Raw genomic sequence first — 19,202 nt, 5'->3', positions numbered from 1 at the left:
ATCAAAACGTTTTTACGTATAAAATGTTTTAAATAAAATCACTTGTTTAAAACACTTTTTAACCTTGGACGCAGAGAAGGCACTTCTGTGACTGGACCACGATGAGACGATATAAGTATAGCGATTAATTTAATACAGACAAATAGGCAACAACACAAATGTTGGTGGACCGAATGTTCGACTTAGTGTATGACGATCTCACCGATTAACAGCTGAAATTCGATGTTAGTTTCAATTTGCTTCTGCCTACCAGAAACCTAACTTAAATTTGATGATGGAAGCATTTTTTACTAGAAAAAGATCATCGTTGTAAAATCGATACATTCTCAATTCCTCTTAGAATCCAAAATTAGTATTTGATATATTATGCTTGACATTTTGATAAATTTGGTTGATAGAGAAATATTAATTATATCATGAATTATTACATGAAATACTATTATAATAATTAATATGTGATATAATAATATACCGATGTGCGATGGTGAATAGTTTTTGTCAAAAATTAGCTCAACCAATAGGTAATAAAATATCCTTTTTTAAGTGTTTTCACTGGACTCTCAACTCCACATGTCCTGTTGTTTTCTTACTTTAAGTATTCAAAAATTACTCATTGTATAAACTAATTGAATACAGATTGTAAATATTCATTTTAAAATAAAAATACATAAATATATCCTTAAAATAGTGGCTGACGTCCGTACCTAAACTATTGTTACATCCACTTCAATATACAATTACGAGGTACACACGACACTAATTGTACACTTAATCAGTTAATAACTACCTACTATACAGCAGAGAGATTTGCCAGGTTTTTAAAAACCTAATTATAAAACTGTAAAGTATTTTTGGATTAAATAATAATATAGAAAGCAATTCTGTTTTTATGACAACATAATTTTATAATTAATTAACATTTTTTTGCTTCTTAAAATGTAATTAGCCTATAGACTTGCTTGTTATTTTTTACTGGCACCCTTATTAAGCTTTACCCAATTTCTTGTTTATACCGTTTCTATATTTTTAATTAGTAAAGAGTATTTCAAAACAAATATTAGTTTTTATTATGTCTATATTGTTAATGCTGAATATTTATGCTTACTCTGCTGTATTCATAACTCTATTTCTAAATAAAATGTGGCTATTTGTTTAATTCAACATTTATATTGTAATAAAATAATCACCTAACTAAGAAAGCTAGAAAAACATATTTTGTATAGAAAAATTGTTTAAACGTGTGTTGCCGTTTCAACTTAATGATTTGATGGGTTGTTTTGTATTTGAGTGTATATACTATATAATAACAAATCCATTTGAAAAAAAATATATATATTTATTTATAAAAGTATAGCATATGTTATAATAATAGATAATTATATAATATTATTGTTATAGTCGCGATTTATATATATATATATCATATACATGTGTTATATGATATTATACATATTTACATAATATTCACGACCAATTTGATTACGTTTTTTTTTCTATGTTCTTTGCATGACATTTTGGTCCACACAACTGCAGAATGCATTACATGTGTTTACAAACACTATACATTTATAAATATAATTTATATTATTATTATTATAATGGTTTAGACTTATAGTTCTCTTAAAACACAATATTATATTATATTGATACATAAATATATTATACTCGCGTATTATATAATGTATTATAAATTATTATCACGGTAATAATAATGATAATAATCATAATAACTAAAAGCTGGTATTGTTGTATACATAATATATTGTTTTAAACGCTATAAAATAATATATATATATAAATATAATATCTTTAAGACTAATGTTATACATAAATATAATATTTACAAAGACAAGAAAAAAAAAATAATATACATTACATAATATGATGATAATAATATGTATAATATTATAATACGTTATATATTATAATATTATTGTCGTGTTAAGAATAAAATAATATGTTATTTCGGCGACTCGCGTTGGCTGTAGGTACGATTAGGTTATCGTGTACACGGTGGTGATGTTTTAATACTATCGTATTGATATAATAGTATCGCGTCATATCGGTATAATATTATGTAGTTTGCGATTAATTATTAAAATCGCTTATTATTATTTTATAGTCGAACCGCGGGCACGTTGTTGTTGTTTCGCGGAGCCGCCGCCGCCTCGTTCGTAAAAAAAAAAACATTGGAAACAATACTTTTATAATATACAATTATATAATATTAATACGGTTATATATCATCTAATTCGAGCATTGCTCGTACGTCATTCGTCATACTGCTTACTACAGTAGATGTGCTTAAGAATAAATAAAATAATTTAAACAGACGTTTCGTGTGTCGTCGATTTACTATATAAAAACGTCTGCCCTGCGCAGGGAATAGTATAATATTATTATTACGCCGTGATCTGCGCATCGCGTGTGTAAAATGTGAAAATGTTATCATGTACAGGTACGCCCGTGTACGTAATATTATAATATATTAATTATGAACAGGTAAAATCGTAAAAATGCATAGCAATCGCGCACGACGGCCGATTATAGTCGTTTGTCTTTGGCGGTGTGCGTGAAAAAACGTTATCGTCACAATATAATATACTGTTTGCGTTATAAATATCGTATAAAATGTTAAACTATTGTTAAACGCCACGGAATCGGTGCGCTCCGTACGAACAAAATCGGAACCCAATTCGTCGACGAAGCGTACTTGTCTCCGTTTCGGGGGTGTTTGCGAAGAGGGATTTTTTTTTGGGGGGGGGGAGGTTTAAAAAAAAAATAGTCATTTCAGAAACTCTGGTGAGACGGGGCAGTCCTACTACGAACTGGCCATCTTGACGAACTCGGCGGCTTCGAACGCGGCGCCGTGCATGTAAGGGCCCTGTGCGGTCGGCGGTGCACCGCACGACATCGCTTTGGCGTTGTTCATGGACCGCACCCGCAAGAACAGGAACGTGACCACCAGACAGGCTACCACCAAGACGGACAGGAGCATGGCCAGACCGGCGACGAACGACGGGACGCTGATGCACACGCTGTCCGCCGACAGCCCGGACCGGGTGGACACGACCACCGTGTCGCCGTTACCGCCGTTACCGCCGTTCGTGCCGTTGCCGCCGTTGGGCACGTTCAACGCGAAGTTCACGTCGCCCGGCGCCACCACCTGTATGACGCGGCTGGTGTTGACGTCCAGTTCGGGGTCGCCGGTGGACCGACGGTGGTGCCTGTGCGGCTTGTTGGCGCCGCCGTCAATGTCGACGGACCGCGGACGGCCGCCCAGCGACACCAAGTTCATGTGCTGTTGCTGCTGTTGGTCGTCACCGCCGACGGTGCCCTGTCGCTTGACGGTGGCGTACGACGACCCGTGGCCGGGCAACGGTGGCGGCGGCAGGTTCAGACCGTCGTCGTCGTTGTGACCGTCGCCGGCCGCGATCGGCGCGTCCGAGTCCTTCTGCTGCTGCTGCGACGGTTTCGGGCTGCTGGCCGACGGCGGCGCGGCGTTCGGCAACACTATTTCCGGTTTGAGCTCGGAGTACGCGCCGGCCGGTCCGGACGGGTGTCTGGGGTCCGGATACGCGGGGTAGTCGGCCAACAGGTTGGGCGGCGGTGGTGGCGGTCCGTATTCGTTGGGGTGCACCGAGTTGAGACCCGCGTAATCGCCGCCGCCGTTTGCTTCGGCCGCGTGCGGTGGCAGAGCGTAGTCACCGGGGCACTTGGGTTCGGGGCAGTGGTATCGGCACACCTGGATGACGCACTGGAAGTGCACGTTCATCGAGTCGGGGAACTTGAACGCCTGGAAGTACGTGAACGACACGACGGACGCGGACGGGCCGAAGTTCTTGATCTTCTGGAACTTGTACATGATCTTGGGCCGGATGACGCAGCCGTTGTGGTCGACCAGCTGTATGGGCGTCCGCTTGCCGTCGTGGGCCACGCAGTTGCGCACCAACATGTCGAACTTGTTCTCCTCGTCCTTGATGGCCAACACCATGGTCATGGTCTGACCGATTTTCACTATGCCCGACACCTCGGACGCCCACGGTCCCTTGCCCACCTGGATCTGCATCCAGCACTGCAGGTTGTCGCCGAGGAAGTTGGCAGTGACCGCGTGCAGCATGTCCACCTGGAACGGCTGGAACGTGACCGCCTTCTCGTAGAAATCGTACCACGTACACCTCAACTTGCGAGCCTGGTCCCACACTTCCTGCACGTACGGGTCGTACTGGATGATGATGGTGTTCTCCACGTAACTGCCGCTGGGCGTCTGCCCGTAACCGGACACGGCACCGCCGCCGCCGCCGCCGCCAGTGCCTCCGGAAGACGTCATGCCGCAGCTGTTCAACAGTATCTCGAACGTGGCGCTCAGGTGACCGGTGCCGGGTTTCACGTGCACGCAGTGCGGATCGCTGTAGTAACCTGCGAAAATATAACGTTTTTATTAACGCGTGTTTATGATTGTCGTCGTCATCATCGTAAAAGCTACACAGATAGGTCGATATCACGAAGTGGCTATAAAATTTTATGCGAATTTGCCGAGCATATTATAATATTTATACAACGTAGTTGGTATAGTCATGTATGTTATTGTATTTAATGCGTGGTCTAAGGTTTTTTTTGTACGTTTCGCTATCGCTTCTAGCGAAAAAGACAACAGTTTCTCCTCGATAAAATATTTGGGGGGGCAGTTGCCATCCGTCTCCCCAGAATACACCTGTCCGCGATGTAAAGCTGCGGTCGTACCAAAAGCGTAGTCCCTAAGACTGCGGGTGATCTATATAAAAGATATTTAACAAAATAATACCGGAAACCAGCTGCTGTTTAGATTTAGAATTATATATGTTCACGTAGCATATAATAACCATATTTTCCCCGGTTTTTAATTTTGTATATTTATTAATATATGTATAACGTATTGCGTATGATACGTGGTGCACGTGAGATGTGGAGTAAACGATTTCTTTTTTGACAAAATATAACTGGCACCGCGGGAAGTCTCTCAGCGTCATGTATTTACGTTAATAAGCTGTACAAAACCACTTTGGAAAAGCATAATATATTATACATATTATAATATAATAATACGGTATGTACATACACGGACCGATAATTACGATTTACAAGCTGTAGCAGTCAATTAGAGTAAAAACAACAACGAAAAAAAAAAATACCAACAATAACAGCAGTGCGACTTTCAGCGTATATAGTATAGTCGTTGTACGCGTGTATATGCGATAGAGAGTGGCTCCGCGAGAAGTTTCATAAATATTAATTAAAAATACACATACGCGGGCATTTAGTGGGTCAGCGGTGTGCTTAGATGTATATGTATAGGGGCTCTAAATACGGGTCAAGCGAGAGATGACGTGTACGGCGGCGTTCGTGTAACAAAAATATGAAAAACTATTATAGTAGTATGTACCATTTTATTTATTTGTTTTTTCGTTACGTATTTAACGGCCATTATTCTAATATTATAATATATAGTAAAAATATTAAAATATATTATGTTATCGTGTGATTGTGGTTATTGTGTTCAATTGTAGGGCCGCAGCGCCTCGCCCAGTGCAGCTATAAATATATTATTTTTCCGTGCTGCACAATATCATCAGTCCGTCATGGAATATTATAATAGTGTTTCCACCTATCAATAACTTTTTTACTATATTTCATTTTTGTGAAATATGATTATGAGAAATTATTAGGTACTTATTTTTAGAAAATTGTATATAATATTTTTTTAGGTTTATTCAAATTTTAAATAAATTAATAGAAAAATTATTGTTTTTTATTTAACAGGATAGATACAACTGAAATTAATTTTTATATTTAAAAAAATGAATTTTGCCTATATGAAGTATTATAATCAGGTAGATATGTGTAATTATTGTGGACCTACGATGTACAATAACGACGGTTTTTAGTCCTGTAGAAGTAATCACCGTGGTAAAAATGAGTTTCTGAGTCCGTTGAGTAACCGAAAAGTGTGTTTATTTAATGGCGATAATTAATAATTATGTAATTACTAGTTATTACTGATAGAATTATGATATATAATATATACATATATATATGTGTTTACTTTTGAAAATGAAATCGTTTACTCCATCGGCATTACTATAAAATATTACATATTAACCCACATATACATAATATTACACATTAACTTTCGGGGTGGAAACATTTTAGAGGATATTACGATGTTTTTATAATCCTTTGTAAGCCCCGTTTCAGTCCATTTCACGTCCAACACGTCTTCCTCTCCCCCTCCTACACACACGCGCGTACGACCACTATCAACCAACCCGAAATTCGAGCAAATGCGTACTCATAATACACAAATACGCACCTTTGGAGAATATTACTCCGTAGAACGGCCGGTCGAATTCAATGTTCACTCGCATGTGCGTCTTCTCGCACTGTACCTGTAAGTGTTTGATTTTTACGGCGTCTGGCACGGCCTGTAGAGGCCACGTGTCGTCGTGTGGTCCCTGTAGCGGACCGCCGGACGACAGCGGAAGTCCGACATCGTAACCGCCACCGGATCTGTGTTCGAGCGGTAGCGCCGCCGCGTTGTTCTCCGGTCCCAGGTTACCGTCGCCACTGGTGCTCTGCAATAAAAGCAATTATCGGTTATTATTATACTATTATAGTAGTATAGGGACCTTTTTATATAGGCCGTAATAGAGTAGAGGCAATTTTTTTTAGCAAATCGTTGAGATTTTAAAACATTTTAATATCATGTAGTGTTTGTCTGTTTAATGCCACGTGTTTTAATATTATATCGTGCTTTTAACAGTTTATATTATTATATAGTCGTACCGCAACCCGTATCCGAAATTACGCAATAGACGACTTACTCGACTTTACGTCCAAAAACTCGGCTTTTATAGTGTAATCTATGTACATACGTAATTTCAACTATTATTTATACGTATTCGCGTGTATTTTTTCAGCATATTATGTAGGTAATGTGTCAAGATTATGGTGATAATTCGTATCTCGTGGCAAAATGCTAATCATTATATATTATTAGGAAGGTTAGTGCGCCGACCGACATACGTTGATTTGAATACAGAAATGCATATTATTATATATATTATATACCTATATAATAATTACGAGTAATGCTTAGCAGTTAGCGTGATCTCGCGAATTGATTAAAGTGAACAGCATCATAAGAGTGTCCACTTATATTATATAGATTACCATATTACTGTAATATATTTTTTCTTATAATATCATATATTATGAAATAAAAATTTAAAAGTGAGTTTGAGGTTTTTCTTTAAGCGAACAGTTTAACACGAATAAGAAAAAAAATGTGTTGGTATGTAAATTTAAAATTACTCCGTCTAATTTATTATTATATAACATAAAAAACTTATATAGTTTTTTTTTCCTCAATACAGCTAATTTATACGGAGTAATTTTTCCACAACGCAACACTCTACATTCGGTTAAAAAAAAGAATTCATCGCACGCGAATTGAGCGTGCCTATATGGCTATATGAAATGGGTTTGATTTTAAATTGTTAATATATAATGTATTATTGTAATCATAAATCACTATTTAATATTTTTCGTGTCGTGAAAATATTCAAAACGATTAAAATGTGTAAGTAATATTATTAATGAAACGCAGACGTCGATATAAAAACACAATATTGAATGATATGCATATTATGCGAGTTTCTGCAGGATTCGAGGGATCTATAAAGCACGTCATATACGAAAACAAATCGATAATATTGTAATTTTATGATATACTCACGTGTAAGAACAGCAGTGCTCCGTAGAGCACGATGTACACTTGGTGCCTCAGGCATCTCTTCATAGTGAACCCGGCGGTATGATCTGTAAACAATCGAATGATATTACATTAAAAAACTATGAATATTAAATATTATTATAATGCCCAATATCCAAACGGGGCCGCGTTTCGATGTAACCGGCCCCGCGCGAGTACAACGTACGATTATCCGTATACGATATTATTATGATTTATAATATATTGGGAGACCGGATCTCGAACGTTTTCGGGGTGAAGGTCGTCTGCGCGCGGCATCCGGAACGATCGGAATCGGACGCGCCGGAGGCGGGGCAAAACGACGTTTGGAAAACGTAAATATAATATGTATCTGGAACACGCGGGCCGCTAGAGGCGCTCGAGTCGACCAAGCCCGCGAAAGTAAGGCGCTTTCACTGTCTTCGGGATGTGGGTGGGCGGGCGGACGGGCGGGTAGGTAAATATATATATATATACACGTATATACCCGCCTATAATGTACCTCTCGTTGTATATGTGTATATACGGCGCGTATATATATATTGTTGTGCGTCCGTTGCAATTGCACTTTCAAATATTTTACGTCTTCGGAACGCTAATTAGAGAGAGAGACTGTTCGTGTATATAATAATAATAAAAATGTGCGTTAGAACCGTACACCGTCTTCCCTTATAATAATATTCTAGTCGTTATATTATTATGGGCCTTTCTACAAATAATTGTTTTCGCGTTTATTTCGAGGTTTTTTTTTTCTCATCGACGGTGTTTACTGTGTGTAAAGATAATATTATAATACTCCTGATAATATCGTTGTCGTAAACGACGGCGGCTGCTCAGCTACCCCCTCACCCCTCCGAATAAAGCGAATTATATCGAGCACTGACGGTCGATGAAAAAATTGCAAACTCCTGACCGTATATACCGAGGACTTCATAATATATGATGGCTAAAAAGACAGCAGTAGTTAGATATTTGACAACGATATTATATGTTTCGAGGAGACTTATATAGATGATTAAGCACCTATGCGAACGACCAGAGCGGCGATATTTCCAGGAAGTGGCTAAGCAACTCCTCCCCCTAGTTAAATTGGACCCGAGAAGAACGAATAACACAATAAACGTACTGCATTCTGCAGATGTGGCCGCGTGGATAATAAAGCACGTCGTCGTAAAAAAAAAACCCGCAATATTTAATATCATCATGAACGTCTTCCGAGTAACACGATATTACTGTGTACGGGTGGAAAAAAAAACAATTTTTTGCAATCCGTTAAATTTGTTAATGGACGTGCGTACACAAAATCGTGACCGAAACGTACGGCGCCTGAGGTTCTCCCGAGTCTTCGTCCTTATACCGACCGTCATTAGGCATATTCGAACGATTGTTGTGGAATCGGGCGGGCCGACGATCACAACGACTAATATAATATGAGTAATAGTATTATTAACAATAATAGTAATTGGTCGACTCCAATGCGGCGCGTACATCGCAGAATATTCGCATCGTCTATAACATACCTATTATATATGGACTCGCGTGGGGAGGTAAAATTAATATGTTATATTAATAAGAATAAAAAAAAAAAATAGAAACAATGGTCCATGGGAGAAAATACACACGTTTAAAATAGAAAGAAACACCGATCCGAAGGTTTCGATTAGAACCGGTTTAAATCAGATATATGATGCGAGTGTGTGTGTGTGTGTGTATGTGTGTGTAAATATATGTATCGAATTACTTTCAATGTTCGTGTAAAAAGGACCTGTTCTCCAAGATCAAGATCAATGAACCGCGTGCACGCCTATAAATATGGGTCAGTAGGATGTAAATATTTATTCCGCCGCACCCTTCGCAAGGTCAAAACCGTTTCGTCGATCCCTCACACGACGGTGGTGTTCATATTATATACGTACTGATGCATAGACAATTTATTAATTTGTTATATTATTGCTGTTGAATCGTCGCCACATATACATAATGTATGGCGCACAGTCCCCCGCGAACAAAATATATTGAATAACGCGTGAACGACAAAAGCGAGTAATACAACAAAATAATATAATGTTCATTATATATTATAATAATAATATAATAGTAGGCAGCTATAGAGTGTTACGATACATCGGTATTGTCTTATTTTTTTCCTTTGTGACGAAAAATAATAGTTTATATAATTTCGATCGATTATTTCATATGAAGGTTGTATGCGAATACGCGAATTAACGATATCTATAAACAATTCGTTCGTTCTGTAGTTCCTTATTTATAACTATGTTTATTAGGCGACTGTGTAACGAGACGGAATACAGTTCGTTTTTAAGGTAATTATTACACATTATATCGACTACGTTATATAGTGTGAATTATCATAGTAAAATGAGATGTTGTATGATACAAACGTATGTGGGGTATGCCTACAAATACTAATATTATTTTGTCGCGAGCAAACGATGGACTTAGTCGCAGAAACTCTATACGATTAGGTTTAATCAGGACTCGAGAGTATGATGAGACGTTGGGAGTTCACGATATTGATAAATATAAACAAGATAAAACAATGTCTCCTTGCATTTAGATGACGGATAGTGTAGAAAACACGGTTTTATAACGCATTATCGTAACTAAATTTACTGATGGCCAATACTGCTCGTCTTTATACGTACTACGTGCCCACCACTAATATTATGTATGATCCGCTAAAAGAACATTAATGAAAAATGACAACGTAAACCCAAATTTTAATACTTAAATTTGTATTTATGATAATCAAATATCGTCAGCTTAGCGATGTGTTGCAAACGTCAATTTATTAATTATTTGTATACATCACATTAAACTAAGCTCACTATATATTGTTAATTTAATCAATTACAAACCGTACATACTTAATGTGTTAGAAACTGCTTAGTAGTCCGTTCAAATAATACGTAAAAGTAAAACGAATACCACGAGTATACCCGCCATAATATTCTATACGTGGGCACTTCGGGCTTAGCTGACAGCCATCCGACTTTATGTCGACCAGTGACCACCCGGACAAGTCGTACGACCACCGACCGGCAAATATTTTCCGCCCAACGCATTCAGTCGTATATAAGTATACCTATATAGTCCTTTCCCATCGTAGCCCATAGGTATAGAGGTTTCAGCCCGCAAACGCACGCTTTCACGGACTCGATATAACATGCATTCGGTGTGAACATCGTTTCGGCAAAACGGAAACGGATGAGATTAATACACACACACACACACACACACATCATTGCCAACGTGTTTAAGTATGTTTGAACGTATGCGTATGTATATGCTTGCATGTGAATGTGTGTGTGTATGTGTGTGTGCGAAAAGATGCGCGTCCGTGTTTACTTTCTAATTCTTAACCGTGTGGACGTGACTGGACGGACGGGAGATTAAACTCGGCTCGTTAATTTTCAATTACACACACGCTATTAAATTTGGCGCGAGTGATATTCGGGGCGTATAGACGAAGACGACGATATCCCGAAAACGAACGGTTCTTGGCGCTGGGGATGAAGGCCGGTTTCCGGTAGATGCATATTCGCAAATTGCAACGGACATGCCGCGTCGGCTTGAAAATATCGAAACGGAAAAAGACATCGTCAAATATAAACATGCGGTCATACAGCAGTGTTCAACTTTACAAAAGGATTACATACTCTACTCAGTGATGTGTGTATAATATGATATTCTTAAGGCGCCACTCCTGCAGTGACACGGCAACACGATAATGTGCGTAAGTGTCATAGAACATCACATTTTGATTTTTAATATCCGATCGTTTATACTTTACAACGATTTGAAGTATTTTTCGCATATACCGCGTTGATTTTAACGTTGTGTTTTTGACGTTTTTTTAAATACGATATTTGCAAATTATTGTATACAAATATAATATGATTGTATATGTTTGAAGCGAAAATACAGACAAGAACGCGTCCGCGCGGCTTTCGACTTTCTGATAATAATATCGTATTGTTTTCATGCAACTACGCGATGACGTGCATACGTTATTAACTATAATACAATATAATACACACGAGCACGTATAATAGCGGTAATATGTTCGACACATAATTCAACACATCCGGATTGTTGGTGCCGTTCGAAAAACCGCGGGTGGACGTCGACAGACCACAGTTTCATAACACGCGACATTGTTGAATAAAAATCACACTTTCTCTTTCGGGGTTTTTATTCTATCATCACTTGAAATATTAATTTGGCGATAATAATTGCGGCGACGACGACGGCGATGACGACGCCATGTGCATGCACAATGATTGCGCCCGGCGGACAATGGAAGGACGTCCGTCGCAACAAAATCCGTTCGAAACGTCTCGGTCGCATTATTCTCCGCAGCGATGAGTGGATTATTATACATTATTATATACGTCATGATGCCGACTGATGGTGGCTAATTTTTCCGGCGTGCAAATTACTCAATTATTTGTATTCTTTTACTTTTATTCTTTCAAAATCGGTCTTGAACGATAACAATCGTTTTTTTCGTCACACACGCAGGCAGTTTAGTAACATTATAAAATATTTAATTTGCAAGTGTACACACTATATGGTTTATGCTGTATAATACACATATGCACGTGGACGGTTATGTGAAGCTTCTGCGGGTATAATCTATCTATATTTATTTGGTTATTGAATTGAGATGCGTTTGACCGGTGCACGGTGGTGTTGGGTTGCACATGGTCAAAACGGTCTGAAGCCCGCAAACGGATATGCTACCGACGATGGGGACACGGGGTCAGGTTTCAGATCGAACTAAACCCGTTAGAGTTAGGTTCACAAACAAAAAAGAAACGAAAATGCCACCGTCTCGTGACTGGCCGTGAGTGTGACTTGTGTACGGTATGCGTCTTGCGGAAAAAAAGAAAACTGTATGTAAGGCCGTAATTAAATGTCAGATATCACTTGTCAAGAGAAGAAATAAAACACACTCGTAATTATCGTGACTCTCGATGATAACGAGACCGACTGCTGTGTGTCTGTGTGTGTCTAACGAAAGGACCAGTTTTCACGTGAAATATGCGACCGGTGACAAATTCATCTCTAAACATGTATATAAAACATACCTATGTACGGTACATGTCTTATAGTCAATCAAAAACGTCGTAATAAGAAGGAATATGTAAATCGCGATCACTTTCTCTGTTGTAATACGCCGTAAACGTCGTGTAAATCTCACTGTCAAATATGTTCACTATGAGCATCAAGTAGGTGTATGTTTTTGGTCGATTTCTTAAAAAAATATCAATATCATGAAAAAATATTGTTGGTCATTTTGAAATTTCTCCGATTTTAGTCAAGCACTATGTTTATTCAATATCGATGACGTTACAAGTTATAAGTGTTTCATACAATCATACATATACATAGATACCTGCTGGTACTCGCTATAGTTATTATATAGAACGTACTCACAACAATGTATTTATATTATAGACATAAAAACAAACACTGATGCATTCTAAAATTTCCATTTAAAAATTTCCATCGATATGTAAGTTGCAAACTTACAAAATACAATTTTTATAAGACGTATGTTATATAGGTACCTAAGTCGTGTTCATATATGATATATATGTGATGCCCACACCAGTAATATGGTGCAGAAGTGAAATTCAGTACAAGTCAAAAAACAACATTTACTCAACCGAGAATCCGGATTCGGATACACCACGTTCGCCTAAAGCAATACACGACCGTATTCACGATCAAATCGCACTTTACAGCAGAAAAGCGCTAAATTACGTTTTTAAAATTTTTTTTTAGATTTTTTCGTCATTTAAATTTTTAGTTTAGGGCTATTGTTGTACACGAACACAAGCTGCAGCATTAGTATAGAAAGTATTAGCCGTGCCATTTTGCCAGTTGTATATTTTTATTACAGAAGCATATAACACACACGTGGTATGTGTGTCAGCAATGGATGCAGAGAAAGTGCCGACGTTGTTTGAATGAATAGCTGTGTGTGTGTGTGTGTGTGTGTGTGTGTGTGTGTGTGTGTACCTGTGTGCGTATGTGTACGAGCGTGTACGTGTGTGTGCAGATGTGCATGTGTGTGTGAGTTTAACAGAAATTCTGTAATGGATCGTCAATCTTCTTCCCTATTATTCCGATGAAAACATCGCTTTGGGAGACCGGTTCGCTATAATAGGATGCGCGTGAATTCGACACGAGACAATATCGTCAATAACATTAATGTGACAGAAATTGGATCGAAGAGCAATTTTCTTCGACGACCTTGAACGGTATTAAGAGCGAAAGTAGTATTTTCCAAAAAAAACTAATCGTTTTATTGTTGCTCGATAATTGTTAAAGAAAGTATAATATCCATGTTCAAAATATCATCGGTTGTATTATCTGGAAAACATAACAGTCCTCTGGCTCGTTTAAGTCTGCGCACGAAACGTGCTCAAGTTTAATAAATAAAAACACGCTTCTTAATTCTTCTAGTGTGTAAGTACAATCGAAAGACATTTAAGAACATTAGATATGAAATGATTGATTAATGTGTCGCTATAGATACTTTTAATCGAATCATGATTCAGCGTGTACTATAGATATTTTTCATACACAGAGCAGCGTGTCAATATACAAGCAAGTGCAGGTATATTGTGTATTTCATTACCGTCGGTTTTCATTTATCCGTATAATTTCCAAATTTGATTGATGTAAGTACTTTTTAAATCTTATCATAATATATCAAGTGGGTTTGAGTCATATTAATTGATAATAAAATTGAACAATGAAAATTCACACCGTAAGCGATAAATAGTATATGATGCAGTAGTTTGCCACCAAATATAATATTATATAATATTGTAAATTGCCGCCTATATTATTACTGGGAGGGTAGCACAACCTAACGGCCCGGTTGTTATGATTGTATCTAACTTATTATATATTATTAACGGATTTACTCATACTTGATATTTTTTATGATATTATATATTTCGCACTATTAAAACACCTACACTATAAATAATATAAATATATTCTATATTAGGCGTATTGCCAATCAATTTTAAATCGATTGTCCATTGCTCTACTATTATGACGTGACGAGTGTATAAAAAGAACAAAACCGATGTATCGATAATGCTGGTTTTATTTTTAACCAATAATAGGAGTCTGCATGTAGGTGTCTCCCAAAAACGGAGACGACAATTTTACAAACAGTACAAACACAAATTTGGACCAAATTTGAAACGACGACAATATTATTGTGTTAATGTCGATTCGGGAATAACGCATAATTCTTGTGCATATACATATAAACAATATTAAATAGGTATAGGTACCTACGTGTGTAGCTGTTAGTAATCTTTATCACTCGCTCGCGGACGGTTCGCCCGTCGCTTTCTATACGATATTATTATAAAGCATATACACTCGACGTGGGCTGTTCGCCGGCCAATTATAATGGTCCGCAGATTCCGATATACATGTATGTATGTGTACACAATAATATATGTACGAACACGTTTGCTCGTCTGTAGTACGTCGAATAGGTGCGGACGGTGCGGCGGTAGATGTGTGCCAAATTTCACACCTTTGCGACTCTTGTCCCGCGGAGCGCCGTACACGCGCGTGCGCGTGTCAGTTAGCGATAACAATATTATATATTATTATCATTTATCGTATACCCATTAATACAGTGCGTCTTATTAATAATATCGTTACGACTGCCGCCACCGCCGCGGACGTTGGCGAACGGCTCTCTGCAGCAGAAACGACGCCGACTCGTATTAACCTAATTTTTCAGACGCTCGTCGTATATAAGGGGAAACTGGTCGTCGCGTACACGCCGGGGAACTGGTTTGCGCGCGGGCCCCCTAATCTCGCGTTCGCGTATCATATTGGCTGTTGGGCCTGACCGTGACCCACTCGCCGGACGAAAGTTGCACCCGCCGGCCGGCACTTGCCCCGTCCGCGGTGCGCTGCTCAGTGTGCTGCACGTCGGTGTACGTGCGTGCGACCTGTGTACTGGGGGGTTGGTGCCTTGGGCGAGATGACGCGACCTTGCGGAGATCACCAACGGAAATATGCGTTTACACCGTACCGCGTGTACATTATAATATTATGTATAATACGTCCTCTCGAGAGGTGATAATATTTAAAATGATAATAATAATAATAATAAAAAAAAAATTACAGTCGAAAAATCTCAATCCAATAAAGTGTTTTTACATTTATTTTTAACGAACTACAATATTTTATTGGTTAAACCTGTTATAAACCTGTTTAAAAACGTCTTAAAATAAGATGCAGATGACGGGGTAGCGAAACTTGTTTGTAAATATGAAACTGAATATTACACGCGTATATATAGAAAGACTACGGAAGGATTCTTGACGAGAGGGGTTGGGCAAGTTGCGGTATTATCCAATGTTTTTGATGAAGCAATGTCTACATATTTATTCATATTATTATTACGGTTTATGCGATAAATTTATTCAAACAACACAGTGTTAGCAAATATGAATTCAAATTTTTGTACGGTCAACGACTTTAAACGTTTTAGGCACCGGTTGCAGTCAATCAGACATATTATAAAATTATTTTTCTAAAAGATGCGATTATTTCAAATTTACTTATCGTTGTCTGAGTTTTATAATGTCTATATTTAATTGATAATAATAATGTATTATCGTACTTTTATAATAATCAAAGGTTGTATGAAAACTATTATTTTATTCTATTAAAGTTCTTATTATTTAACCACTGTATGAGTCTTATTGTATGTTATAATTTATTCGAATTTAAAATTTAAACACCTTTTTTTGATTAAAAGGAATCGATTTATACACTATTTAAAAATCAATTAAATCTACTTGTTGTAATTATAGTGTATACATTTTGCGTGTTATCAGTAGGTAATTAATAATGTAAACAATAAATTAAAACAATCATGCCTACAAAGAGAATTTAAACAAATCATTAATTAATTACTAATTAATGATCACTGAAAACATTAAATTTTTATACATTTATTACTCCTGTTTAGTCTATGCGTTGATATCTAAATGTATTATGTAATAATAATGTTAATTTTTTAGGAATAACTTGTATTTTAAGCCGGTTACTATTTAACGGGTATATACAGTTTTACATAATTTGATTTGACCGCAACTGTAGTTATTGATAACATGTATGGTTTACAGACATAATTTTTTGTTAAAACATAGGAGACTATAGTACATATTATTATTATCATACGTATTATTGCGATATACTCCACTAGTCATAAGATGTCACAGAAAGAAAAAACCACCAAGGTCGCCTGAATGTATTTTTTGGCCACTGTTTACCGCGGTTCAGTGACTCTGAAAGTAAATGTCTTCTAAACCTGCATGTTTACATTGCACATATTATGCACAATGGTTAAAAGTGTATATTTGCTATTTATTCGGAAATCATTATTCAATTCTGACGATGGGGTCGCGGCTCGTGACGGGCGATAGTTCGATGGTTCTAAACCAATGGAAATGGGCGAAAATAAATAAAAAAACGGAGAAGATATTATAATATTGTATACATCATATAGTACGATTGTTTCGGGCGCGTTTAGTATTGTAACAGTCGATTTGAACGCATTTCTAAACGCTTGACCTTGGGCGGCAGTCCTTTCTCCGAGGAATGTCCGTTTATTCCGACGAAGAAAGTATCCATATTTTATGTGCATCCATACCCATAATTATTAAACTACGCGAACACGCGCCGACCGGACGATCTTCGTCACGGGCCGGTACTTCACGATAGTAACCGGAGGGGTGAATAAATTTTGGACTTTCTTAGCGTTTACAAAAGTCTTTTGTTCCGTTAATTCCCATTGTGCGCGTCTGCCCACTGTTTGCAGGTTTTTCGTTTTACTTTCAATTGAAGGACGGCGAAAAGAAAAGAATAGTATAACAACAACATTAAAAAAAAAAAAACGGTTTTACTGCGCGTCGTTAGACAATGCCACCTGTCGTTTGTGTTTAATATTGACGTTTAATAAGCCGAAGGCGCGAACGTGTACGTGTATATACTAGACAATAACGATACCCCGTAGTGGTGGGTACTTATTGCTGTCGCAGACGAGGGAAGTTAGATAGATGCTAATAATCAATAGTATTATTATGCTGTTATATAATATCGAACCGTTAGAATAATATAACTATTGTATCACATTAACTTTTCTATTATTTTTTATAGTTCTTATATATATATATATATATATATATATTATGATCGATAAATCTAAGATAGAACGCGATACTAAATATTATTGTTTGACGTTAAGAAAGTTTGTCTTTAAAATTTAAAAAAAACTGATAATATATAATTTCTTATTTACTCACCAAATTTTACGACCATGTATGTATAATAACTGTATCCAGCTGGACTGTCACTACGAAAAAAACCGGAATCGCGTTGTTTGGACGTTTATATTACGTTAATATAATTTTTTTTTCAACAATTTTTTATGTGCGTTTAGTATATTTTATACTTTGCACCGCGTGGACACTGTCGCGAACGAGTGTAAAATTGTACTGTCCGATGTTCGCGCTGAAGACACTACTATAATACTGACCCAGTGTCAATCGGCCGGCGTGATACAAGTCTAGCCGGCGACGACCGACTTTCTCTTCGGTCCCGCTTCCGTTCTCCCGTCCTCCCTCTCTTCCGGTCCGTCAATCGTCCTCCACGAAGTCCGAAGCCCCCACCGCCGCACAAAACTCCACCACCACTCGTGGCGCAGTGCATATATTAATATTAATAATAATAATAATATAGTAATACGCACCTGGAGTAGCAGCTGCTGTCACGAAACTTTCTACCGTCACCTTGAAAGGGAGAACCGGCGGTGTCGTGTCGTGGGCGGTGCAGACCCGGTGCAGTGCGAGCTGGGCGGATGTACGAGCGCTCGTTCGCATCACGTAACACACACGCACCACGTGGATCGGGTGGTGGCGAAGGACACATTGCCGCGGTAGAGGAGATGCTCTGTCCGGGTTCTTTGTACGCTAATGGTAACCGCGTGGTTGCGCAACCCGGCCCGGTAATCCCGGAATTCGTTTACGCGAGACCGGCGACGGGGTTCGAATACACCGGCCATTTTTAATATAGTTATGTATATTATATTTCATTTTACAGGATGATTCACTGAACACGCACATCCTCATTCTTTTGCTTGATAATTAATTTGTTCAAATTATGATTTTTAGAATTTTTGAACGTATTCAAAAACCATATTTTCAAATTCTTGAGATTTTTGTTGTTGTCATTCCTTACTTAAGGAGTGTCTTGTACAAGCTTATAAAATCTTTGAACAAGTGAAGAAAAATATAAAATTCATGTAATGTCGAATCTAGTATTTACTATA

At 37.8% G+C, this 19,202-nt stretch overlaps 1 protein-coding gene across 1 annotated transcript; it reads right to left on the bottom strand.

The window, feature by feature from the left end:
• Positions 1–1,315: 1,315 nt before the first annotated feature.
• LOC132928456 (cuticlin-4-like) lies at positions 1,316–18,424 on the bottom strand. Its single transcript, XM_060993134.1, has 4 exons — positions 18,178–18,424; positions 7,775–7,857; positions 6,350–6,611; positions 1,316–4,419 (listed from the first exon to the last, which is right to left on the bottom strand). Exons 1-4 carry the CDS (start codon positions 18,191–18,193, stop codon positions 2,822–2,824), a joined length of 1,959 nt encoding a protein of 652 aa, XP_060849117.1. The 5' UTR covers positions 18,194–18,424; the 3' UTR covers positions 1,316–2,821.
• Between the last annotated feature and the right edge of the window lie 778 nt (positions 18,425–19,202).

Source organism: Rhopalosiphum padi, chromosome 4, assembly GCF_020882245.1.
Source record: "Rhopalosiphum padi isolate XX-2018 chromosome 4, ASM2088224v1, whole genome shotgun sequence".
NCBI classification, from domain to species: domain Eukaryota; kingdom Metazoa; phylum Arthropoda; class Insecta; order Hemiptera; family Aphididae; genus Rhopalosiphum; species Rhopalosiphum padi.
Note: the sequence above shows the minus strand (reverse complement) of the source record. Positions and strands in the feature narration are given on the sequence as shown.

Excerpts from the sequence above, each read along its gene's own strand:
- LOC132928456 (XM_060993134.1), bottom strand. Across the intron at positions 6,612-7,774 it reads GAGCACTGCTGTTCTTACAC|AGCACCAGTGGCGACGGTAA; the intron begins GTGAGTATATCA and ends CTTTTATTGCAG. Across the intron at positions 4,420-6,349 it reads CGGAGTAATATTCTCCAAAG|GTTACTACAGCGATCCGCAC; the intron begins GTGCGTATTTGT and ends ATATTTTCGCAG.